Source organism: Mobula birostris, chromosome 30, assembly GCF_030028105.1.
Source record: "Mobula birostris isolate sMobBir1 chromosome 30, sMobBir1.hap1, whole genome shotgun sequence".
Classification (NCBI taxonomy): domain Eukaryota; kingdom Metazoa; phylum Chordata; class Chondrichthyes; order Myliobatiformes; family Myliobatidae; genus Mobula; species Mobula birostris.
Genome location: NC_092399.1, coordinates 3,199,034 through 3,225,405, shown reverse-complemented (window position 1 = coordinate 3,225,405; position 26,372 = coordinate 3,199,034). Strand labels below are relative to the sequence as shown.

The window sequence follows — 26,372 nt, the reverse complement described above, 5'->3', positions numbered from 1 at the left end:
TTGACAGAGTTCTATAGATGTTTGGTGAGTGTATATTGACTGGTTTCATCATGTTGTGGTATGGAAGCACCAGTGCCCTTGAACAAAAATTCTTATGAAAAGTCATGGGTACGGCCCAGACCATGATGGGTAGAGCCCTCCCCCCCACTACTGAGCACATCTACACAGGAAAGCAGCATTCATCATCTGGGACCCCCACCACCCAGGTCATGCTCTCTTCTCGCTGCTGCCATCAGGAAGAAGTTATAGCAACCTCAGAATTCAAACCACCAGGTTCAGGAGCTGTTATTACCTCTCAATCATCAGGCTCTTGTTGGGTCAAGTTCACTCAGCTTCACCTGCTCCATCACTGAACTGTTCTCACAACCTGTGGACTCACTTTCACGGACTCTTCATCTCACCATCTCTAAGTGAATTGCTTAATTATTTTTTTTTTCTGTTCTATTTGCACAGTTTGTTGTCGTTTGCAGACTGATTGTCTGCCCTGGCCTTTCAATGATTCTATTATGGTAATTGGATTTATTGAGTATGTGAGCGAGAAAATGAATCTCAGGGTTGTATACGGTAACATATATGTACTTTGAAAATAAATTTACTTTGAACTTTGCTTTGGAAAGTAACTATTTTTGAATCTGTTAATCCTGGTGTGAATGCAACGTAGCCTCCTCCCTGATGGGAGTAGGACAAGCAGTCCATGAGCAAGATGTAACTACTTTTAAGCAATGTCAGGACAGACACTTGAACAGGCAAGGCATAGAAGGATAAAGACCCAATGTGAGTAAATAGGATTATTGTACATTGGCAAAATGTTTGACAAGAATGCAGTGGATTGAAAGCCCTGTTTCTGATCTGTATGTTTCCAAAAAAACTCATTGTGAATATTGTTTAGTGGTGGTGATTTGGAAGGTAAATATTTTAAGGATATGTGGATAATTCTCAGCATTTAAACATAGAACCTACTATGGGACATAGAGCACAGAAGAGTACAGCACAGTCCAGGCCCTTTGTCCCACAATGTTGTGCTAACCCTTTAACTTACTCCAAGATCAATCCAACCCTTACCTCCCACACAGCCCTCCGTTCATCTTTCATCTTAAATGTCCCTAATATATTCACTTCTAACACCCCCCGCCGCCCTGCACTGCATTCAATGTGTAAACAAACCTACTTCTGACATTCCCCCTATACTCCAGCAACACGCACAAAATGCTGGAGAAACTCAGCAGGCCAGACAGCATCTATGCAAAAGAGTACGCAGTTGACGTTTTGGGCTGAGACCCTTCTTCAGGACCCCCTATACTTTACTTCAATCACTGTAAAAATATGTCCCCTCACATGAGCCATTGCTGCCTTTGGAAAATGAACTGGCTAGTCACTCTGTTTTAGCCTCTTACCTTACACATTTCTATCAAGTCACTTCATCCTCCTTTGCTCAAAAGAGAAAAGTCCCAGCTTGCTCAATCTTTGCTCCTAAGACTTGTTCCTTTACCCAGTCAACATCCTTGTAAATCTCCTCTTTACCTCTCCAAATCTTCCACATCCTTCCTATAATGAGGTGACCAGCACTGAACACTATACTCCAAGTGTGCTCTAACCAGAATTTTATAGAGCTGAGACATTTATCTCACTGTTTTTGAATTCAATTTCCCAACACCTTCTTAAGCATCCTATCTTCTTCATTCAGGTTCAGATACCTTTATTTATAACAATTACATCAAAACATACAGGAAATCTGCAGATGCTGGAAATTCAAGCAACGCACACAAAATGCTGGTGAACGCAGCAGGCCAGGCAGCATCTGTAGGAAGAAGTACAGTCGATGTTTCGGGCCGAGACCCTTCGTCAGGACGTGGTGGAGGCAGTCGAAATGTGTCATCACGCATTCCAGTGCGCACGTAGCTGCCGTGCAAGTGGTGCATGCCAGGTAAACTCCAATGCATATGAGAAGTTGGATAGGAACATGGACGGAAAGTGTATATAGGGCTATGGTCCAGGTGCATATCGAAGGGAGTAGGCAGTTTAAATGTTTCAGCATGGATTAGATGGGCCAAAGGGCCTGTGTCTGTGCTGTACTTTACTATGTCTCTATGACAATGTTCAGCAGGACAACATCGGCAAAAACTACAACCTTTTGAGCTGCACCGTTCCAACAACCCCAATTTAACCCGAACTTAATCATGGGACAATTTACAATGACCAGGTAGGATCAAAGTAAGCTGCAGAGACGTGTAAAACTAGCCAGCTCCATCATGGGAATCAGCCTCCATGGTATCAGATCATCTTCAAGGAATGGTTCCTCAGAAGGACATCCCCTTCCAGGACACACCCTCTTCTCATCGCTGTCATCAGGAAGGAGGTACAGGAGACTGAAGGCACACTCAGTGATTCAGGAACAGCTTCTTCCCCTCGTCACCTGATTTCTGAATGGACATTGAACCTGTCAACATTACCTATTTTTTGCAGTACTTAATTAACTATTAAAAATACTTATGTTTTCTTTTTTTTTTTGCATTGTACTGCTCCCATAAAGTTAGCAAATTTCATGACATATGCTGGTGATATTAAACCTGATTCTGATTAACCTACTATCCAGTACGTCTTTGGACTGTGGGAGGAAACCAGAGCACCTGAGGTAAACCCACACATTCCACAGGGAGGACGAACAGCGACTCCTTACTGAACGAAGCTGGAATTGAACTCCAAAGTTCGGAATGCCCCAAGCTGTAATAGTGTTGAGTAATTCACTATCAGAATTTAGAAGGATGAGAGGGGATCTGATTAAAACATATAAGACTATTAAGGGATTGGACACACTAGAGGCAGGGAACATGTTCCCGATGTTGGTGGAGTCCAGAACCAGAGGCCACAGTTTAATAATAAGGGGTAGACAATTTAGAATGGAGTTGAGGAAAACTTTTTCACCCAGAGAGTTGTGGATCTGTGGAATGCTCTGCCTCACAAGGCAGTGGAGGCCAATTCTCTGGATTCTTTCCAAAAAGTTAGATAGAGCTCTTAAAGATAGCAGAGTCATGGGATATGGGGAGAAGGCAGGAAAAGGGTACTGATTGTGGATGATCAGCCATGATCACAGTGAAGGGTGGTGCTGGCTCGAAGGGCTGAATGGCCTACTCTTGCACCTATTGTATATTGTCTATTAAACCGCTATGTTACTGTGGTACCCAATGTTTCAAAAGTTGTTCGTAAGCATTAAAATTTAGTTATCAAAAAAGCAAGGGGTTATCCCAAGATCCTCTGTGTAAATTAAACAATAATTTTATATTACAAACGTTATACCATGTCATATCAATATAGTTCAATAAGGGCTTGCAATGTAGTTGAGATGCTGAATTTCTAAGTTGATAGTTAAGTGAGGCCCCAACCAACTTACCGGGTGGTGGTAAATTCATTAGTGCTACTTAGGGAAAGGTACTTGAATTCTCTTCTGAGCTCTGGCCAACGGTAACCCTTTAGGCAACTACATCCAAAGGAAAAAAACAGATTACCTGGTCTGTGGGCATGTTGGCCACCATGCTTTTAATACTAAAAACACTCAGAAACATCCCCGCTGAGGGTAAATTGGGACCATCCATTTATTCTGTGGACGTGACACGTAAAACCACGAAGGTAATCTCCAGCCCCTTGGTATGAACATAGAATTCTCCAGCTTCTGGTAATTCCCTCCCCGTCCCTTCCCCTATCCCTATGTCACTCTACCCCCTCCCCCAACTGTCTATCACCTCCCTCATGGCTCCACCTCCTTCTACTACCCATTGTGTTTTCCCTATTCTTTCTTCACCTTTCCTGCCTATCACCTCCCTGCTTCCCCCCCCCCCACCCCTCTATCTTTCCCCTTACTGGTTTTTCACCTGGAACCTACCAGCCTTCTCCTTCCCACCCTCCCCCACCTTCTTTATAGGGCCTCTGCCCCTTCCCTCTTCAGTCCTGACGAAGGGTTCTGGCACGAAATGTTGACTGATTGTTTCCACGGATGCTGCCCAACCTGCTGAGTTCCTCCAGCGTGTTGTGAGTGTTACTCCAAAACATCCTGAAATTGTAAGAGGTGCTAAGTAATATAGATAATTCAATCTTTAAGGAGCAGTAAAACATTGTGCAGAGAATGTATACATGTACTTAATTTGATATTGTTTGTGAAAGATGTCCTTCTCATATTTTAACGTGGAAAAGCTGTTGCACTAGGGTAGTTCCACTCTCTTGACCTCAGAAGTCTGGCTCCAGGTATATGAACAAGCACCTCAAACTGGGGTCTTCCCTGATTGCAGTGGATGACCATGACGTCTTCTGTGCCTCGTCATGCCCTTCACTCTGCACGGAGCATCGCAGTGCTGTCTTCCTGACCATTGCATCTCACTCTAGATCTCATCCGTCCACACAACTGGAGCTGACTTTACATGCTGGGACAGGTATGTACCTGTTTCACCAGGGTATGAGGCTGCCAGCTACCCTCACCTGGTTTAGCCCACCTGACGAAGCAGTTTACTGGGGTGTGGCTGCTGTTGCATGCAAACAACTACTAACTCAACTGTGTTGCTCCAAAGAGCACCTTGTGAGGTCATTCTTACCTTCCGCCATTAGGCTCTATAATTAGTCAACCTATTCTCGGGGAAGTGATGACCCCCTTCTGCTAGACTGTGTGAGGTAATTTATTTTATATTCTTTCTTAAAAGTTGCTGGTGAACGCAGCAGGCCAGGCAGCATCTATTGGAAGAGGTACAGTCGACGTTTCGGGCCGAGACCTGATGAAGGGTCTCGGCCCAAAACATCGACTGTACCTCTTCCTAGAGATGCTGCCTGGCCTGCTGCGTTCACCAGCAACTTTTATGTGTGTTGCTTGAAATTCTAGCAACTGCAGATTTCCTCGTGTGTGTGTTTTTATTCTTTCTTACTTCCCATCTAATATTTGTATATCTGTGCACTTGTAATGCTACTGTGACACTGTAATTTCCTTTGGGATCAATAAAGTATCTATCTATGTATCTCCTTGGAGCCACAGGTGAGAGTTCAGTGTCCGGTGGGACCAAAGGTGAATGAACTGCCCCAGAATGGGCACAACAAGAAGTTCTACCCCTCCCTTGAACATCCCATATACCCCTTTTGTAATAGGATAGCATAAAGATAGATGAACTAAGATAAGAACTAGTTTTCAAGTAATAAAACCTGTACTCAGTTTATTGAGACATCCTGATTCTATCCCATTGGGGAAGATAGCAGATGAATGCTTTGCTATTAGTATATGTTAAAGGTTAATCTCTGCAATTTAACACACAGTTTGGAGCAGATCTGTTTTGTCTCTGAACTGTCTGGTTTGTTGTATAATCATGAAGCCATTCCTCAATACTGATGAAATTCCCACTTGCAGCTAGATAAAGGGATGACAATAGATGAACATTCCCTACTATTAGTATGTTGTTAAAGGTGCATCTCTGCTACTTAGTCCACATTGCAGGACAGATCTGTTTCTGCTAGCTGGGAGGTGCTACATTATAAAAGTGTAATTCTGTGAATTTACTTATATTCAGGACATTAGAGTTAAGTAGGTGATTGAAACTGTAGTTAAGCACTTATTGTTGTTGAAGTATAAAACATCACCATCAGGAGACAGATTCTATTGGACTCTCTACGGAAGTTTGGCTGTGTGAATGAGCACATTACAGCTTCAGTTTTACTTCAGTCACAACAGAATCTACCTTGGATATTGAAAGCTAGGCAGCTGTAAGGGAGTTGATGATAAGGTTATTTTTTATCAATTTGTTTTTTTAATATAATAATGGGTTGATAGGATGAGATGATGCAGAATGGATAAAAAAAAAGTCAAGTTGATGTTGAACCAACAGTCTGACTTTTAAACTGTCTTCTTAGGCTGTTCCTTGGGATCGTGGATAACTTGCTTCCACTCCAGTTCCGTGGATTCTGAGGTGAGTGATATGGTCCGTTCAGCAGGTTGGACAGATGAGTGGGCACTTAGTAAGGCAGCACACACAAAATGCTGGAGGAACTCTGCAGGACAGGGCCCATCTATGGAAAAGAGTAAACAGCTGACGTTTTGGGCCAAGACCCTTCATCGGGACTGTTGTGTTAGCTCAGGGAGTCTGTTGTGTTTGTTCAGGGAGGCTTTGAGAATATCCTTCCGTCTGCCTGATACTCTGTTCTCATCATAGACCTCAGAAAAGTGTCTGCTTTGAGAAGCTTGTGTCAGGTGTGCAAACAATGTGGACTGGCCAGCTGAGGCCTCAGCACTGTACTGTAAAGTCTAGTGGTCACACATGGTTTTACAGTTACACCTGGTGGTTATATATTTGCTGGTTACATTATGTATTAGTGACACCCGTTAATACATGCTAGACATGTGCAGAACACATCTGTCACTGGTAATATTCCTTCCGGTAAACACTTGGTAGCAGAAACATCTGCTGTTAAATGTCTTCTATTTGCATTCTTTGCACCGATACTTACACTTGTAAGTTACACGCTTACTGCTGGAGGTCATACCTGTTGGTTACATGCCTGATTACCGGTTATGTAATCAGTGGCCACACATTTTAATTCCACGTCCCATTCCCATTCTGATATGTCAATCCACGGCCTCCTCTACTGTCAAGATGAAGCCACACTCAGGTTGGAGGAACAACACCTTATATTCCGTCTGGTTAGCCTCCAACCTGATGGCATGAACATTGATTTCATTAACTTCCATTAATGACCCTCCTCCCCTTCTTAACCCATCCCTTATTTATTTATTTATCCCCCCCCGTCCCCCCCTTCCCTCTCACAATCACTCCTTGCCTGCTCGCCATCTTCCTCTGGGCTCCCCTCCACCTTTCTTTCTCCCTAGGCCTCCTGTCCCATGATTCTAAAGGGATCAGGGGGTATGGAGAGAAGACAGGTACAGGGTTCTGAGTTGGATGATCAGCCATGATCATACTGAATGGTGGTGCAGGCTCGAAGGGCCAAATGGCCTACTCCTTAACCTATTTTCTATGTTTCTCCCCCTTCTCCAACTCTGTATCCCTTTTACCAATCAACTTTCCAGCTCTTGGCTCCATCCCTCCCCCTCCTGTGTTCTCCTATCATTTTGGATCTCCCCCTCCCCCTCCCACTTTCAAATCTCTTACTATCTCTTCTTTCAGTTAGACCTGGAGAAGGGTCTCAGCCCGAAACGTTGACTGTACTCCTTCCTATAGTTGCTGCCTGGCCTGCTGCGTTCACCAGCATTTTGTGTGTGTTGATTGAATTTCCAGCATCTGCAGATTTTCTCGTGTACTGATTATGTTGCTGACTCTGCTAAGAACACCTGCCAATGACACACCTTGCTCCAGTGGTATACATTTGTCAGTTTTACACCTGAAAATAATATTTACACTTGCCAATTATGCAGCTGCTTCTAATTATATTGCAACTGCTAGGCATATCTCCATGTTACACAAGGTGATTATACCTGCTGGCTATACACAAAATATAAAAACAGATAGCAAAAGTTTTTATGAATATATAAAGTGGAAGAGGGTGGCTAAAGTCAATGTAGGTCTCTTGGAAGCAGATAAAGGGAAATTGATATTGTGTGATAAGGAAATAGTTGAGCATTTTACGACTGTTTTGTGTTGGTCTTCATGGTGGAGGACACGTCTAATATGCCAAAGAAGGATGTTTTGGATGAAATCATTGTCACTAAAGAGATAGTGATGAGCAAACTAGAGGGCCTGAAGGTAGACAAGTCCCCTGCCAATGCATCCCAGGGTGCTGAAGGAATTGGCGGAGGTTATAGTAGACGCGTTGGTAATCACTTATCAAAACTCTCTAGACTCTGAGCAGGTCCCGTTGGATTGGAAGACAGCAAACGTCACTCCACTTTTTAAAAAAGGATGTAGGCAAAAGACTGGCAACTATAGGCTAGTTAGCTTAACATCTGTAGTCAGGAAAATGCTTGAAGCTGTCAGTAAGGAAGAAATAGCGAAACATTTAGAAAGGAGTGGTTCCATTAGACAGACGCAGCATGGATTCAGAAAGGGCAGGTTCTATTTGATAAACTTACTGGAGTTCTTTAAGGACATAATGAGTGCAGTGGATAGAGGGGAACAGGTGGATGTCGTATACTTGGATTTCCAGAAGGCGTTCGATAGGGTGCTGCAAGAGACTTATAAATAAGGTACGGATGCATGGAGTTGGAAGAAGTGTATTAGCATGGGTACTGGATTGGTTAAATGGGTGTTTCTCCGGTTGGCAGTCAGTGGTGAGTGGGGTGCCACAGGGGTCAGTGCTGGCCCCGCAGCTGTTTACCATTTTCATTGATGATTTGGAAGAGGGGACTGAGTGTAGCATAGCAAAATTTGCTGATGACACTTAACTGAGTGGAAAAGCAAATCGTACAGAGGATGTGGAGAGTTTGCAGAGGGATATAGATAGGTTAAGTGAGTGGGCCAAGGTCTGGCGGATGGAACACAACGTTGGTAAATGTGAGATCATCCACTTTGGAAGGAATAATAGAAGAGCAGATTATTATTTAAACGGTGAAAGATTGCAGCATGCTGTTGTGCAGAGGGACTTGGGAGTGCTTGTTCATGAATCGCAAAAAGTTGGCTTGCAGGTACAACAGGTTATTAAGAAGGCAAACGGAATGATGGCCTTCATTGCTGGAGGGATTGAATTCAAGAGCAGGGAGGTCATGCTGCAACTATACAGGGTACCGGTGAGGACGCACCTGGAGTACTGTGTGCAGTTCTGTTCTCCATACTTGAGGAAGGATATACTGGCTTTGGAGGCAGTGCAGAGGAGGTTCACCAGGTTGATTACAGGGATGAAGGGGTTAACCTATGAGGAGAGATTGAGTCGCCTGGGACTATATTCTCTGGTGTTTAGACGAATGAGATGGGATCTTATAGAAACATACAAAATTTTGAAAGGGATAGATAAGATAGAAGTAGGAAAGTTGTTTCCATTGGTAGGTGAGACTAGAACTAGGGGACATTGCCTCAAGATTCAGGGGAGATTTAGGATGGAGATGAGGAGAAATTGTTTTTTCCCACAGAGTTGTGAATCTGTGGAATTCTCTGCCCTGGGAAGCAGTTGAGGCTTCCTCGCTAAATATATTTAAGAAACAGTTAGATAGGCTTTTACATAGTAAGAGAATTGAGGGTTATGGGGAAAAGGCAGGTAGGTGGAGCTGAGTTTACGGACAGATCAGCCATGATCTTATTGAATGGCAGGGCAGGTTCGATGGGCCAGATGGCCTCCTCCTGCTCCTATTTATGTTCTTATGTATACACATTTCTGGTGATTACACCTGGTAGTTTTTTCTTCATCCCTTACCTGCACTTTGCTCTGATGAAGGTTTATGACATGAAATGTTAACTCATCATTCTCCTTCCACAGACACTGCCTGATCCACACTTTGAACACTTTTTGGTTTTGTTTCATGTTTTAACATATGTCTTTTCCTAAGTTTATGAGAAAGTATTGCCTGGTCTGCAGAATTTTAGCCATGAGGGAAAACAGGGATGATCTCCTTTCAAACAGCAGTTAGAAAGTCCTAATGGAAGAGTCTCAGCCTGAAACATCTACTGTTCACTCTTTTCCATAGGTGCTGCCTGGTCTGCTGAGTTCCTCCAGTGTTTGTGTGTGTTGCTTTGGATTTCCAGCATCTGCAGATTTTCTTGTGTCCTACACAGCTGGCTCTGGTAATAATACACATGGGTATACACCTGGTTCTGGTGATTACACAACTAGCTCTGATGGTTCCACCTGGTCATCATACAGCTGGTTCCAGTGATTACACCTGAACATTATATGCCTGGTTCTGGAGATTGAACCTGATAGTTATACCTGGGGCTTTTGTGACTATGCCTGGTGGTTAGATATCATAGATACCTGACTCTGGGGATTACACCTGGTGATTTTACACCTTGATTTTGTGATTACACCTGATGGTTAGATCCCTGACTCTGGGGATTACACCTGGTGATTTTATATCTTGATTTTGTGATTACAGCTGGTGATTACAGGCCTGGCGTTTTTACACCTTGATTTTGTGATTACACCTGGCTCTGGGGATTACACCTGTTTTATTACGGACCTGGTATTTATACAACTGGCTCTGGTGATTACACCTGGACGTTATATACCTGGTTCTGGGGATTGAACCTGATAGTTATTCCTGAGGTTTATGTGATTACACACCTGCCTCTGGGGATTGCAACTCCCAGTTAAACACCTCAGTTTGGAGGTTATATCTGCCAAACTGAGCTGTACTATTCTGCTGAGAATAAAGTGGGAAAGGTATACAGCTGATGAAATGTCGGTTGAAGGGGAATTTGAGCAAATAGGCCCGTTGCCCCATCCCACTGGCCGTACATTTAATAATATTACCCCCCCCCCCCCCCGGTCGGTTAGCGCCCTCTCGGCGACGTTACCGATTTGAATTTACGCTCGCGCTGGGGCTAGCTGTACGCGCATGAGCAAAGGGGCTAGTTTGTCTAATGGGCAGGGCTTATGCGGCAACCCAAGACTAAAAAGGTGATTGGGTGGAGCTCGAATCTGAATGACAAGGCGGAGCCTGGACCGGTTGAATAAGGGGAGGGAGGGGGCGGGATGGCGATGTGATGGACAGGACGCAGGTAGCAGTCCGGGCTCACGATTGGTGAAGGGGCGGGCGAGGGGGTCGGGCTGGATGACGTGAGGGGTGTCAGCACGTGCGTGAGCGGCAGTTATTTGAAGCTGGCGCTCGCGAGCGGGAACGCGGGAGTCGGAGGGAAGCAATGGCCGCGGGGCAGCAGCAAGCACCAAGCAGCCGACTGAGGTACAGAGAAACACAGCATGTGCAGTTGGGCAAATAAAGACGATGCGGGCACGGGAAGGCTGGTAGAGGGACAGGATGAGTGTTGTCTTCTCGCCACCTTCCCGTACCTACCGGCAGGCCGCGCAGAAGCGGTAGGGGGAGGGGCGAGGTAACCTCGCCTTCTGCGGCCTGTGTTTGCATCCATGCCCGGTTTGTCATTGTTGGTCGGCCCAGCTACCCCATCCCGGCCCAAGGTGGCCTCTCATCACCTCACTTCGTTTACAGGTGGATTAAAAGAGCGATGGGGGTGGGGGGGTGGTGATAAGTGACGGCGGCCTTTCTACTCTTTCCAAGCATTTGGGCATATAATTCCTTGATATAGTGATTTATGTTATACCTGCCTGACACCTCACACCTCACCCACTTATTTGCCCTCTTGTTCCTCAACTGACACTTTTCCAGACCCTTATCATGGTAAACTGCAATAAAAAATCTAAATGAAGTCCTTTAATAGGATCCAAAACATCTCTAGAGCTGCTGGCAAAAGTTGAGTGAGGGCAGTATTGAACCAAGTGACTACAAGATTGATTAAAAAGGTGTACTTTCAGAAATATCTTGACGGAAATGATGTGATGCAGTCATAGAATTAATACAGCATTGGTTGGAGTTCTTAAGTCAGCGTCTTTGCTGACATTTTTACCCAACTACACCAATTCCATTGTCTGAATTAGACAATAGAATCCTCCTATGCCTTGCATATTTAAGTGTCTCTTAAACTTGGTTATTACATTTGACCTCACCACACTCTGACAGCCACTGTCACAATGTCAGCTACTCTGGAGATAAAAATTGTCCACCAATTCTCTAAAGGCTTTCCTCTCTTGCTTGTTTATTGAGATACAGTGTGGAATGGGCCCTTCCGGCCCTGAGAGCCATATTACCCAGCAATTCCCTGTCTAATCACGAAACAATTTACAATGATCAATTAACCTACCAACTGTTGCGTCTTTGGACTGTGGGAGGAAACCAGAGCACCCAGTGAAAAACGCACAGTCACAGGGAGAACGTATGAACTCCTTACAGGCGGCGGTGGGAATTGAACCCAGGTCGCTGGTACTGTAAAGTTGGGCTAACTGCTCTGCCCTGTACAGTATGTCTTGTTTGTTTTATACACCTCAGGCATAGTAAAAAGATCCTGACTAACTTGTGTCTCTTATGATTCTATATACCTCTTTCAAAGTATCCCTGATCATCCTTTACTCCAGTACAAATGCAGCCAGACTATTCCATCTCTTGCCTCAATCTAGACAACATCTGAGTAAATCTCTGCAATCTCAGGCTAGGGCAGGTAGTGTGAGAGCTGCACAGGCACCCCAAGCTGAAGGGGATCAATATCTTATAGAGTTGAAGAGATCCGAGAGATGAGTGATAGTATCTCCAGGGTTTAGCGGCGGGGAAAACTGGGGTTTTAAACCCCATGTTTTGCTCATCCGGGTAGACAGTGTTCAAGGGAATGAGTGGTTTAGGGCAAGGTCACAATCACTGAGAGGAGCAACTGAAACAGTGGTTCCAAACCTGGGGTCTGCGGATCCCTCAGTTGATGATAGGGATCCATGGCATAAAAGAAAATTGGGAACCCCTGAACTAGAACAAGGGATGCAGTTTAGAACTGTTGAATAGGTCATTAACATGAGATTCTGCAGATGCTGGAATTCCAAAGTAACACACACAGAATACTGGAGCAGCTCAGGCAGCATCTACGGAAATGAATAGACAGTCGAGGTTGCGGACCCTTCATCAGGACTGAGAAGGAAGGGGGAGGACGCCAAAGTAAGAAGGAGAGGGTGTTTTGAGCTAACCAAAGATTCAGCAACAGATGAGCTGGGTACTGCTGAAGAAGTGGAAATAATAGTGATGTATTTTCAGAGTCCCAGAGAACTTGTAAAGTCAACCAAGTTCTTTCTGAAGTGAAGTCATTGACAATACAATTTTTGTATTGCAAGTTTTACAGTCTGCTGTGAAGTAAATGCCAGGTATTCTGGATGTAAGTGGAATGATAAAATATTGGCTGGAACAAACAGATTGGCTTCCCTGTCCATCAAAAAGCACCATTGAATTTTTCATGTTGACAGGGTGAATAAAGTCCTAGTTTAATATTTGAAAGTTGTCATTCATGACTGTGTCACATTGTTAGTACTCCACTGGAATATTTGTTCAGACCACTGGAGTGTGATTGTGAACATCAACCCTTATAGAAATATGTTGTCAACTGAGCCATGGGGAACACCTTGTTCAGTTGTGCAGTGGGATTTCATTACTGTAAATTCTTCCATGGCACACTCTCTTCTTTCATTTTCTGTCTTTTGCACCCTGTATTCAGGCATTGGTGAAGCCAAATAACTTAATTCTGCTTGAGTGAGGGATCTATCTTAAGTGTGGCTACATTAGAGAAATTTATGTTCCATCTATACAGTATGACTTCAATTGGAAACAAACGTATCTTGCCAATATTTTGATTTCCAACACTTGTGAGAACCAAGCTGCAAAACTCAAAAATGTTCTTAAATATGAAGCCGTACTTTGATTTTAATATCTTAAAAATATTGCTTCCCAGTGAAGATGCTTAGTCAAGTTTTAATTTGTGCAAGCAAATGGAGCTGTAGTTCACTTGTAGATAAATTTAGGGTTCGTTTCAATCTTAGTTTGGAAACCTTGGTTGGCGTTTGTTTGCTTCTTAGTGTTTTACGTAAAATAGGTCTTTGGCATTTCAAATTTAGAACTGAATTTTGAGAAGAAAATGAAATTGCTTAATGTTTTGCATTTAATAGCTTTGTAAGTGCATTATCAAGACACAATTGTAATGTGATTCATTAGAGTGAATTACATTGCAATACATTAGGGCTTGCACTGAGCTGAAGGGTATGATGAACTGTGGCAATAAAGCATGCATTATTTAACAACCTTAGACTTTCCTTGGTATCATTCCACATTCTTACATAACATTGATTATCTTAGAATAAAAATGATAACTTGGATATAGCCCAATGGGATTTCTTATTTCCTCCCCACCCTCCAACTCCACACACAGTTCTAGAGTGTATCTAAGATGGTCTTTAATTATAATCAGGTTGTATTTGTGCCTCTGTGCAGGAAAATCACGGGAAGTTTACATTAAAGAAGAAACATTGGATTTATGAACGCCTTATCCACAATGTGAGGGTCAAAAAATTAAAATAGCATTCCATGGGCATTTGGAAAGTCCATATTTTACATATTAAATATATATATCATCCTCAAAGGCAGATAAATTTTATGCATTAACATTTGATGCTTTACTTCAGTGCAGATACAATGGCGAGGGATGTTAATTAGAACACATCTTTTTGTGGTTAAAATTATATACTGTATCCTTTAGTATATTACAGCTGAGTGACTTCTGAGGCCATTTCAGAAAGTAGTTAGTCTATTGCACGTTTGGTAGGCAAGCATTCGTAAACTAGATGTGATTAAACATGGATGATATGCACCCCTGGAAGGTATCAGTGAGCTAGGTATGATCTTTTTGTATTGTATCAGCATCTTCACTGTCACCACTACTGTGATTATTTTATTTCCAAATTTAATTCCTCAACAAACTTAGTTTACTGCCAAAAAGATTGAAGGCATCAGGCACATGGAACACCACCACCCACGTATTTCCCTATTACACTGTCTGATTTGGAAGTATATTGTTGGTCCTTTGTCATTGCTGCATTAAATCCTGAAGCTCATTATCCAAAAACATGACAGGACAATGGCAAAGGTGCTTCAAGTGCATTTGGGAATGGGCAATATACTGTAAACTGGCCTCAGGAGCGATATCCAGGTCCAGATTAGAATCATTTGGGTGTAAATGGACCCATTTTGCTTTTGTTATATGCTTCCTAAATTGGGCATTGAATGTATTGTTTAATGGTTTTTCAAGTCTCCATTCCTCCTTCACACCTATTCTCCAAGGAGCAGAGCTTTTATTTTGTAGATTGCCACCTTATCTGCTATAACTGACTGCCATTCTGAAGTGGGTATTTAAATCTTGGTTTACCATGGACAACGTCTTGGATAATTTTGAGTAGGTGCAGGCAGTTAATGTTCTAGTATTTTCCATGGAATTAAAGGTTTGGATTTAATTGTATTTGTACAATTGAAGTTGTTGTTAGTATCTGGGATTAAATTAAGGAGTATAGTGTCAGATTTGTAGGATGTCGGTGGATCTATTTTGGGGTGAAAATGAGGAGATAAAAGTTTGAAGAGACAAATCTGGCATTCTGCCTGCAAGTGGTTGTACAGATTGAAGGCTGAGGCAGAGGTATGGGGGATTCAGTTGTACTTAGTGAAATCCTAACAGTGCCTTCAGACATCAGTGGTTTTGTGAAGATCAATGTCTAGGAAACAAAAATAGGAATCTTCAGTTTGTATGTTGCCAAATCCAATTCAGTTGATCAACCGTATCTAGTCAGCTGTTGCTATAGTTGAAAGCCACTGCAAGAGTACAATTACAGTTTGAATTTTGAGTAGTCACTCAGTTTTGAAAGAATGATAATTGCAAAATCAACCCCATGTAACAAGGCAATCCTTAAGTATCGTGAGGACTTGTTATAATACACAATACTTGTTATAATCTCATTGCAAGTCTTGAAAGATGGATATTTTAATAAAGTATTCAATTTTTTAACTTTAAAAAAAATGTCCAGTGGGCTTTTGCTGGATAACATTTGAGCCAGGTTATTGGTCACAATATTATGATGTCATACTAGGCTGAAATGCAGCTAGCCAGCTGTACTTGGTAAATAACACTTGGTAATGCAAATCAGTTTTGCTGGAGCTATGCACTAATGTGCACTTAAGTGATAAAGGATAGGTATCAATGTTGGGAGGATTATAGCAGCACTGATGTTTGTATTGCAACAGTAAAATCTGTTAGCGGTTATTTTATAATTATCTGTGTGGATGCTGAAAGGTAATGATAACAACGATGGATTTCTGTTATTAAATCATTGATTCAATTTGAATGAATGCATGCATGATGGATTGTAGTTAATAGTTTTTTAAAATAACTATACAAGTCAGTTAGTGTTTGACGTGAAGAAAATTTGCCTCCTTCAGCAGTAGTGGTTGAGAATGTGTGGGATTACTTCAATTTCTGCTGTCATTGAGATGGAGATGCTCTTAGGGTATGCCTCCTGCAAAGTGTTAGGCAAAAACACTGTTCATGATTAGATGAGACTACAAAGAGCACTTACTGCTTTGCTTATGAGCGTATTCAACAAAATTTGATTTAACTGTTGCCAAGTAGAATGCCTAGTTTTAATCATGATTATGTTAGGGATTTGCAAGTCATAGTCAGGGGGTATATTGTTTATATAGGAGCTAATGATAGAAGCAAGAATCAGCCCTCAAGTTACTCAAGTGATTCAGAAACAGCTTCTTCCCTGCCATCTGATTTTTGAATGGATATTGAACCTCCAAACACTACCTCACGACTTTTATATTTTTACTTTTTGCACTACTTGTTTAACACTTACATATAGATATAGATTACTTTGCATTTTTTTGTTATTATGTATTGCATTGTGCTCCTGCTGCAAAGACAATAAATTGACAGTACATTTCAGGACATATGCTAGTGTTATTAAATCTCATTCGGTTAAAAAATATTACAAGCAGTAATTGTGTTTGAAGTTGCAAGGTGGTATGTGAACAAGGACTTCTGAGGACCTGAAACTGCATGCTCTTAGGAGGGAGGCACCTGACATGTGGTTGGGAGATTGAGACATCTGAGACAAAGAGTCAAGTTTATTGGAATCCAGTGGGAATTGGAGTCTTGCCTTCGATCAGGGCACGGAAGATAATGTAATGTACTAAGTGGTGGGAATAGCTGTACTATAGGAGGTTCTAGGCCAGTTACCTTGACATCTAGGTGAAGCAAAAATGCTGTGGTCACAGTTTTATGATCTTCAATCATGTGTCATGAATTGTCTTTGTATCTAAAAGTGTAAAACTAAATGCTGTCAGCTAGAATGTCTAGCTCTTAATAGTAACAAACGAGAAAATCTACTGCAAATCAAGGTGGCAACAGTCAGCATCGGGACAGATGAAGTGTCTTGGCCTGAAATGTCGACTGTTTACACTTTTCCATAGATGGTGCCTGGCCTGCTGATTTCCTCCAGCATTTTGTGAATTTTAGCTTTTAATAGTGCTAGTTCACACTAAAGTTTCATTTTTATTTGTATAGGTGCAGGTTTGTTCTATAATGACATAAATTCTAGAATGTAATTAAGTTTTTTTAGGTCTTGCACTGTACATTTCAGAACATATGTAGGTGATGATAAACCTGATTCTGATGTGATTGCAGGAGATAGTACGTAGGGATATGAGGATGGTGCTGATGTTGGGAAATTAGGAAAGCTTCATGAAGTTTTGGAACAAAGGAGATGGTATGGAAGCTTAATGAAAAGGTATACATTTAATCATGTTAGGAAGGATTTTGAGGCAGAGGTGAAGGGAATGTGAAAATGCAGCTTTAAATTCTAGAAGCATTGGAGTTGTGTTGGGACAAAATTTGTTTTCAGTAGCTGTTGTGTAGGTGGTTTGGAACTTGTGAACTGAATGGGTGATGGGAGTTGACAAAATGGTATGGACATTAAGGAGCTGAATAAGTTGTCACCTGTGCAGTACACTTGATGGGCATTGAAAATTTCTGTTGACTGCAATAAAATCTCATTTTTAGACTACTGCAGTGTGTGTATGCAACTTTCCACGTGCCTTAATGTTACATTTGTCCTGTGCATTAGAAAGTATATATCTTACAGTTACTGTGCAATAATTATTGTGCAAATGCAACTTCAGATTATTGTAATTGTTCAAAGATTTTTTGAATCTTTAAGCAATGTTTTGCAATTGGAAATCTCCAGATAATCTTTACACTTTTGACAGTATTGTGAAGTCATTGCTCTGCAAAATTTGAAAATGGATTCCATAACAGTTTTCAAAATTAAAAAGCTGTAGATTCATCCATTTAATTGTTAAAACATTATTTTCAGGGAAATGCAATATTACAGAATTCATCAGCCACATCCAATGTTACCTCGAAAGAGAAATGTTTTCAGTTTTCTTAATATTGTACTTTCTAAAGTGCAAATGGTAACCTTGTGATTTTTGAATATTATTTAAAGAAACAATGTTGGAACCCTGAATTAACGAAAGGTAGCAACAGATGCCATTTATGAAGGGAAGGTCAATTATGGCTGATATTCCTTAAACTTACAAGCTTCATACAAATTGCTCTCAAATTTTCAATATTTCAGATAAATTCTTGCATTTTTTAAAATTGTGGACTAATTAAATTGTAGATCTAATTCACATTTTGAATCAGTGAAAACCATCGGATTCTTTTAAGGTTGTTCAGGGCTACATTGCGTCCAGTTGAGTTTATTGTCATGTAGCAGTACACATTGGCAATGGAAGAATTGTTTTCAGGAGCTTCACAGGCACATAGCATCATACAAGTAGAATTCACGGGGGGTGGGGAACAAACATATTTTAAACAAGAAAACGCAATTAGAACAAGAACAAAAACAATCTATTTTAGTGTAAAGTGATCAGAGGTTGTTTGTGATTAGGGTTGTGCCATTTAGTTCAAGAACCAGATGATCGAAGGGTAGTAGCTGTTCTTGAACCTGGTGGTGTGGGATTTCAGGCTTCTATACATCCTGCTCAGAGATAACTGCAAAAAAACAGACAAATTGTATCACATTTATGGTCCAGGCAATGTGGGCACGTGTACGATAGTGAACTAATGGCAGTTGCTGTGTTCAACTTTTGATTTGTGAAACAATTTGAAATTGGTTTGAACAACTTGAACCTGCTAAAAAGAATATACATGATTTGAAATTGACAGTTAATATTTGTGGGTTTAGTGGCTAATCTTCAGTATAGCTTGCATTTTGAAAATGCTTGCCTTTACTAACATCTTCTGATTTGCAATTAGCAGTTTGGAAATTTTAAATATTAAAAATACTATTAGGCTTGAATGATCGCAGATATTAAATTTACAGTTGTAGCAATTCTATTGAGTAGCTGATCAACATTAATAATTTAGCTGGGCAACAAATCCTAGCAGCTTAAAATAAATAAGTTTTAGATTTAACACTTGATGCTACAGTTGTCACGGGTACAAGGTTTATTAATATCTCGTGGGGTAAGTAACTAATTTATTACTGAATGTCTATGTAATATTAATAATACAAATTATGCCTCCTAAGGAATTTGAACCTTAAATAATTTTAACAGAAAATCTGCAATCTTTTCAAAAATTGTAATTAATGGCTTCTGATTTTCTTTCTAGTTATTAAAAACATATTCATGGCGAGTAGAGAGCCAAAGTACAACTTGGTGCGTGAATTGGGACGTGGCAGTTATGGTGTAGTGTATGAAGCAGTGGTGACAAAGACGGGAGCACGGGTGGCAGTGAAGAAAATTCGGTGCCATGCACCCGAGAATGTGGAACTGGCCTTGCGAGAATTTTGGGCATTAAGCAGTATCAAGACTATTCATCCTAATGTGATCCATCTAGAGGAGTGCATTCTGCAGAAGGATGGGGTGCTTCAAAAGATGACTCATGGGTCATCCTCTTCTCATTATTTAAAGGTAAAATATTTTCTACATCACAATAGTGCTGCTGGTAATTTAATTGTATGAAATGGGAATTGATGCCAAATACATGGCTGAAAACAACTCTTCAATTTTAAGTATTATTTTGTGAATCTTTCAAAGACAAAGCTCTTTTTCTGTAGATATTAGGTTCTGAATGTAGAGGGGTAAAGGAATTGACTCTAAAATGTATTTATTAGATGTAATTATTTTGTAATAAAGTTTAGTTAATCAAAGCATGTTAAATAGCAGATGATCGCTTAAATTTCCATGTTATTTCTGGTTTAGTAATACCTGGGTTTCCTCAAGACTTTTCTCCCCCTCTATCATAGGCTATAGATGTCCCTTAACTGTTATTGCACTTATTAGTCACCATAAAAATTACCTTGGGGTTTAGCATGGTGCAATGTTGAACACAATTCTTCTGAATTAGAAGCTAAATATCACAATTCCTCTGAATAAGAAGCTGTGTTCTTTATAGAAATACCTTTGCAAATAATTTTGGCAGGTCAAAATAATAAATAAATAAAATAAGTTATTTTTATATTTTGATTTTTTTAAAGCTGGTGGAGACTTCACTGAAAGGGGAACTAAGCTTTGATTCCCGGAGCTCGTACTACCTCTGGCTTGTAATGGATTTCTGTGATGGTGGAGACATGAATGAATATCTTCTTTCACGGAAACCCAACCGTCGGACCAATGTTAGTTTCATGCTGCAGCTCAGCAGTGCCTTGGCTTTTTTGCACAAAAACCAAATTGTGCACCGGGACCTGAAGCCAGATAATATATTGATTACTGAAACCAAATCGGAAGCTGAAGGAGGAGGTCCTATTCTAAAAGTGGCAGACTTTGGTCTGAGTAAAGTGTGCTCAGGGTTGGGAGCAGATCAGAAGGAACCAGTTAATGTTAACAGATGCTGGCTTTCTACAGCTTGTGGGTCAGATTTTTATATGGCACCTGAAGTTTGGGAAGGTCATTATACAGCTAAAGCAGATATTTTTGCACTGGGTGTTATCATTTGGGCCATGTTGGAAAGGATTACCTTCATAGATTCAGAGACAAAGAAAGAACTTTTAGGTGGCTATGTGCGTCAGGGATCAGTGATTGTACCCCTTGGAGAAGCGCTGTTGTTAAACCCCAAGATGGAGCTTAACATTCCTGTTAAGAAGAAGTCCATGAGTGCAGGAATGCGACAACTAATCAAGGAAATGCTAGCAACAAATCCACAAGATCGACCTGATGCTTTTGAACTTGAACTGAGGATATGTAAAATCACATGCAGAGAGTGCAGCCGGACTGCGTAAGTCTGAGTGCATGTGAAAATAAGTTGTAATGAACTTTACCAGATGTTTCTAAATTGCCAGCAAATTTTGTTTTTTGCCAACCCTGTGCCCCAAAGTGAATGTTCTGAAATAGTTAGCTGAAAATTTATTACGCAGTTCTAAAAATGCTGCTGTTCTTTGGTACCCATGTCTTGAAAAGCAACCGCACTACTGTCAGGTCCCATTTGACAAATTTTTGAGCCCATCTACTCTTAACCTTGTAAATCTCTTTATCAAATGTTGAAGGGCGTAATCTGACATATGATTTTTTGTAAAGCTTTTCTTGAAGGAATATGTTCTATGGGGAATTTAGCAGGTTTTTGTTCAGGATATCTGAAATGTCTTGGTCATTTTTCCACGATTTCACTATTCCCTGCATTGTCCTTTACTAAACTCATTAATGGTGCTTTGTGCCTAAAATTGATCTTGGTCTCCCTAATAATTTCTTAATCAAACCTTACTCTTTGCATTTTGAGCTGTTATCTCCCCCCCCCCAAATCTCCTCCCTAGTCCTTGGGAACTAGCACCACCTGATTCATTGGGAGCACCTTTTGTTAATATGGCAGGTTCTCTGAGATTAAAAATTGCATTGATGGCGACCAATGCCGAAGTAATGTCTAGTTTGGGGAGTCTTTGGGATGACTGACCGTGCTAAAGATCTTGCCAGATATACTTTTAATTTATTTGTAGCCTGGCATTTAACTGAAATGATGATGCATTGGACTCATTGATGTAATTTTGTTACCAATGATATTATTTTGGAAATGGGCATTACTTATCAAAACCTGCACACAAGTTGTTGATTCTAGGTGGTGTCTGAAATTTTGTGTGTAACCCTTGCATGTTTGAATGATTTGAACTAACATAACACTGAGCTAAAGGGAAGAGTTTACACAAGGGTAATCCTGATATTTGTCTTTAAACCCTTAAAAGAAAATTTAGAATGAATCGATGCATCTGAGTACTCTGTTAACACTTTGTCATTGCCATCTTGGTGTGGTAAGAGCACTATACATCAAGAATCCATAGATCAAATGAAAGCTGTGTACAAAAGAGGATGGGAATAATAGTGATGTATAAAATTCCTTTAGGCTAGTTGGAAAAATTCAGGGCACTATCTTAAGTGGGTTACATTTCTACTGAAAACACAAGTGTATTAAACTATATAGAGTTTACTGTGAAATTTGTAAGATTGTGTAATTTATTCAAAATGTAATATGTACAAATAAAGTTATGAAAACCAAATTCTTTATTAATGAAGTTTGCTAATTAAAATGGACAGTTGGCTGACTAAGAATTTTATCTAATTGGTTTAGTGGGGGTCATTTTTCTACAAGCTTGCTGCTTGAAGTTGCATGCTGAATTCATGATCGGTAATGGGGAAACTAATACAGAGGGGATTTTGTCGTACGAATTGTCATATTATCTATTATCAAAAATGATAAATCATAGGGAAATTGCCTATATAAATTTTAAGTACTGTAGTATATAAGGTTTTAAAGTTTTAAGGTTTTTGTTTTAAAGCTTCTTTTGTCCAACTGTAATTAAATTCACATCATTAGATTTTAAAAGATTAGCTTTATTTGTCCCATGTATATCGAAGCAGTAATACACCATTTGCATTAATGACCAACACAGTCAAAAGATGTGCTTGGGACAGCCTGCAAGTGTCGCCATGCTTTTGGTACCAACATGTCCACAACTTACTAACCTTTTATGTCTTTGGGATATGGTAGAAAACCAGAGCATTTGGTTTTCCAGGAGGAAACCCATGCAGTCAAGGGATAATGTCCAAACCCCTTACAGATCTGTAATGCATTCTGCTAACTGCTTAGCAGCCATGCTGTCTTTCTGTAACTATTTATTTCATTCTTTTTTTGGGTTATTTGAGTAATTTGTTCTTGAGTAAATCAATGCCACTTGATATTACTCGCTCAAATCTACGTGACAATGTATATAGATGGATTGCGTTCAGCTGGCCATTTACATTCAATAGTCACTTTATTAGGTGTACATTTCGTTTGTGCAAATATCTAATCAGCTCAATGCGTAAAAGCATGTAGACATGATCAAGAGGTTCAGTTGATCAGACCAAACATCAGAATGGGTAAGAAATGTGATCTAACTGACTTTGACATTGGAATGATTGATTGTGCCAGAGTATGGATGGTTTGAGTATCTCAAAAATTGCTGAACTAGGATTTTCATGCACACTAGTGCAGAGTTTACAGACAATGGTGTGAAAAACAAATGACATTCCAGTGGCTGTTCTGTGGGCAAAAGCACCTTGTTAATGAGAGATGTCTGAGAATGGCCAAACTGGTTCAATCTGACAGGAAGGCAACTGTAATTTGTATAACCACGCATTACGGCAGTGGTGTGTTGTAAGAGCATCTCTGAATGGACAATATGTTGAACCTTGAAGTTGATTGGCCACAGCAGTAGAAGACCACGAACATACACTCTGGAGGCTTTAATAGTTACAGGAGTCCTCTAATAAAGTAGGCCCAGAGTGGAGATGTCTGTCTTTCTTTACATTTGTAATGTTTATTCAATAATGGTTGAGCGGATAATACTTTAGAGATCAAATCTGCTGAAGATACTATGAGATATGTATTGGCACTTGGAACTAATTATACTTTAGTGATCACTGTTTGCCATGGCTTCTCCTATGTGACTTCCACAGCAAAGTTTCTCCTTGTGAGTACAGTGGATTTATATTTTTTCACTGTAGATATTTGGGTCCTTTTGGTTAATGCAAGAACAAAATATATTTTACCATGTGGAAATGGTAGTTGGTCTCACCTCGAATACTGATGTAACCTGCTATCAAAGAAAGATGGACCATCTTGCAGCATGGTGTGCTCATAACTGTTTGGAGCTTCATGCTATCAAGACAGTGGAAATGAAGATTGACTTCTGCTGACAATCCCCTCCCTACCTGCTCCCTTGGAAATTAATGGTCAGGCTGTGTCTGTGGTTGAATCATTCAACTTCCTGAGGACTACCATTACTAATACATTGATGTAGGACAAGCACATTATGCTCACACCAGGAAAGCCCAGCAGAGATTGTTCTTCCTACATCAGCTTAGGAAATTTAACATTTCAGGGCCTATATGATGAATTTTTACTCAGCCATCTTTGACAGTGTTGTGACTACCTCTGTCACCATTTGGTTTCCCACTGCCTCCCTCTCCAAATCCAGGTTGCAGAAAGTGGTCCACACAGTGGAGAAGATCATTGGCTATCGGCTGTACATCACCAGAGTGAAGAAAAGATGGAAAAATTACTGATGACTCCACCCACCTAGCAGTCACCTTTTCACCAAATTGCCATAAGGGATTCACTAGAAGTCCATCACCACGACATGATCTCTCCAAAGCTTTCCTGTAGCTATCCAACTTCTCAGCAAAACACAGGTGTAATACCCTGTCTCTGCACAATGGCCTTACCTACTCTCCTTGTTCTGTTAATTATTAAGTCTGTTCATATGTTCATCTTTATTTAAGTTTGATTATTGATGATTGTGTATGTGACTGTTTTGCTAATTGTTGATTCCTCATGGCTGTTTGCACTATTGTCTCGTAAATTGTTGGTTGCTATTGTGTTATTTGTTATGGTATTGTCCTGTGTTTTATGCTTGGCACCAAACTACAGTCAATTCTGGTATGTTTCACTTACTGGCAATAAAGTGATTCTGATTCTAATCTGCAATTCTCAAACCCACAGCTAATCCTTCTAATGTTTAACTATTTTCAGCCAGTGTTCTCTCAATGGTTTAGGATTTCAGTGGAGCAGTACTTTAAAGTGGCATATCAAGAATGCTCATCTAAATCCTGCCGATTTTCATGATTAAGGTACAAAAGGAATCAATTTGTTAATCCACCTGTTTTGGGATATATTGTTCAAGATGATCCCACCTTGGTGGATAAATCGTTAGTCATAGTCATAGAACATGGAGCAATCTTCTTGACTCAGCAAGTCACAGCAGTCATCAACAACTTATTTATATTAATCCTATAATGAATTCATTTTTTATTCCAAACCACCACCCCAACCCTCGTTGCTTGTTAGTCTTTGTGTGTATTTCTTCACAGATTGTATTCTATTTATTGTACTGAGAATGGCTGCAAGAAAATGAACCTCGGGGCAGTAAATGTTGACACTTATGTTCATTAAGAATATATTTACTTAGAATTTTGAATTGTAGAAAACAAGGTACTTACCAGAAATTAGTCATATTTATGACAGTTAATAAGCAGACCCTGTACTGAAATTTCCAGTTTAATGGCAAAATATAAAGCAATTTAATGTTTTCTTGAATTATACAAGGAGTTCTATAGCTATATAGAAAGGGTAGCAAGGAGGAGAATAGGTCCTATTAGAGATCAGTGGAGGAATTGATGGCTTTGTGGCCATATTTGCAGATGATACAAAGGTAGGTGGAAGGGGCAGGTAGTGTTGAGGAAGCAGGTAATCTGCAGAAGGATTTGGACGGATTGGGAGAATAGGCAAAGAAGAGGCAGATGGAATAAAGCGTATGGTTATGCACTTTGGCTGAAAGAATAAAGACCATAAGACATTGGAGCAGATTTGGCCCATTCAACCCATTGAGTCTGCTCTGTCATTGGAGTACTGTATACAATATTTGTCACCCTGTTTTGGGAAAGACGTTTAACTGGAAAGAGTGCAGAAAAGATTTGAGAATGTTGGCAAAACTTGATCTGAGTTGAAGGGAGAGGTTGGCCAGACTAGGTCTTTATTCTTTGGATTGTGAGAAAATGAGGGGTGACCTTGTAGAAGTGTTTGAAATTGAGAGGCATAAATAATCTGGACAGTAACAGTCTTTTCCCAGGGTAGAGAAGTCCAAAAGCAAGAGGCATGGGTGTAGGATGAGAGGGCAAAGGTTTCAAAGAGACCTGAGGGGCAGAAGGAGTAGTTGAGGCAGATATATTAGTATAATTTAAGAAACATTTAGATAGGTACAAGGAAAGGCGGTACTTAGGAGATACAGGCCAGACACGGGAAATTAGGACTATCAGACACTGTTCGGCATGGAATTGTTGGACTGAAGGGCTTGTAATGTGTTGTAATGCTCTGAATCTATACAAAGTCTTGTACTTATCCAGTGTCAGAGGGGTAAATGTTATAATAATCTGGTGGTCCTGTTCTTTTTTCCAGGGTTCATTTGTTTGCATTTGAGAGGAATTGAGCTAAGTTTTACTGTTTAATCTTCTAAATGGAAGTATAATTTATTTAACAACTGCTATTTTCAGTAAGTGTCTTGATCTGCTCAGGCAAATTCAACTGAAGGGGTTACTGGAAAAAACACAGAAACTGGCAAGCTGTACCTGTGCCAATGAAAACAAGTAAAAACAAGATAGGAGGCAAAGAGTGGAAATAAAGAGGGCCTATTCTAGTTAGCTGCTGGTGGCTAGTAGTGTGCTGCAGGGGTCAATGTTGGGACTGCTTTTCATGTTATATTGTCAGTGAAGGAATTGATGGCTTTGTGACCATATTTGCAGATGATACAAAGGTAGGTGGAAGGGGCAGGTAGTGTTGAGGAAGCAGGTA

The 26,372-nt window shown here is 40.5% G+C and overlaps 1 protein-coding gene across 6 annotated transcripts in view; it reads left to right on the top strand.

Moving 5' to 3' along the window:
* pdik1l (PDLIM1 interacting kinase 1 like) overlaps positions 1-22,060 on the top strand; it is a 69,650-nt gene extending 47,590 nt beyond the window's left edge. For 4 of the 6 annotated variants that reach the window (XM_072247199.1, XM_072247197.1, XM_072247198.1 and 1 more), the window contains 3 exons: positions 5,878-5,933; positions 19,170-19,471; positions 20,038-22,060. In XM_072247199.1, coding sequence (XP_072103300.1) covers positions 19,187-19,471; positions 20,038-20,778 — 1,026 coding nt within the window. In that variant the 5' untranslated portion in view covers positions 5,878-5,933; positions 19,170-19,186 and the 3' untranslated portion in view covers positions 20,779-22,060. Of the gene's footprint in view, positions 1-1,788; positions 1,925-5,877; positions 5,934-10,718; positions 10,808-19,169; positions 19,472-20,037 lie in introns of those variants that run through there. The other 2 variants (XM_072247202.1, XM_072247201.1) reach the window with 2 other exon arrangements.
* Positions 22,061-26,372: the final 4,312 nt, after the last annotated feature.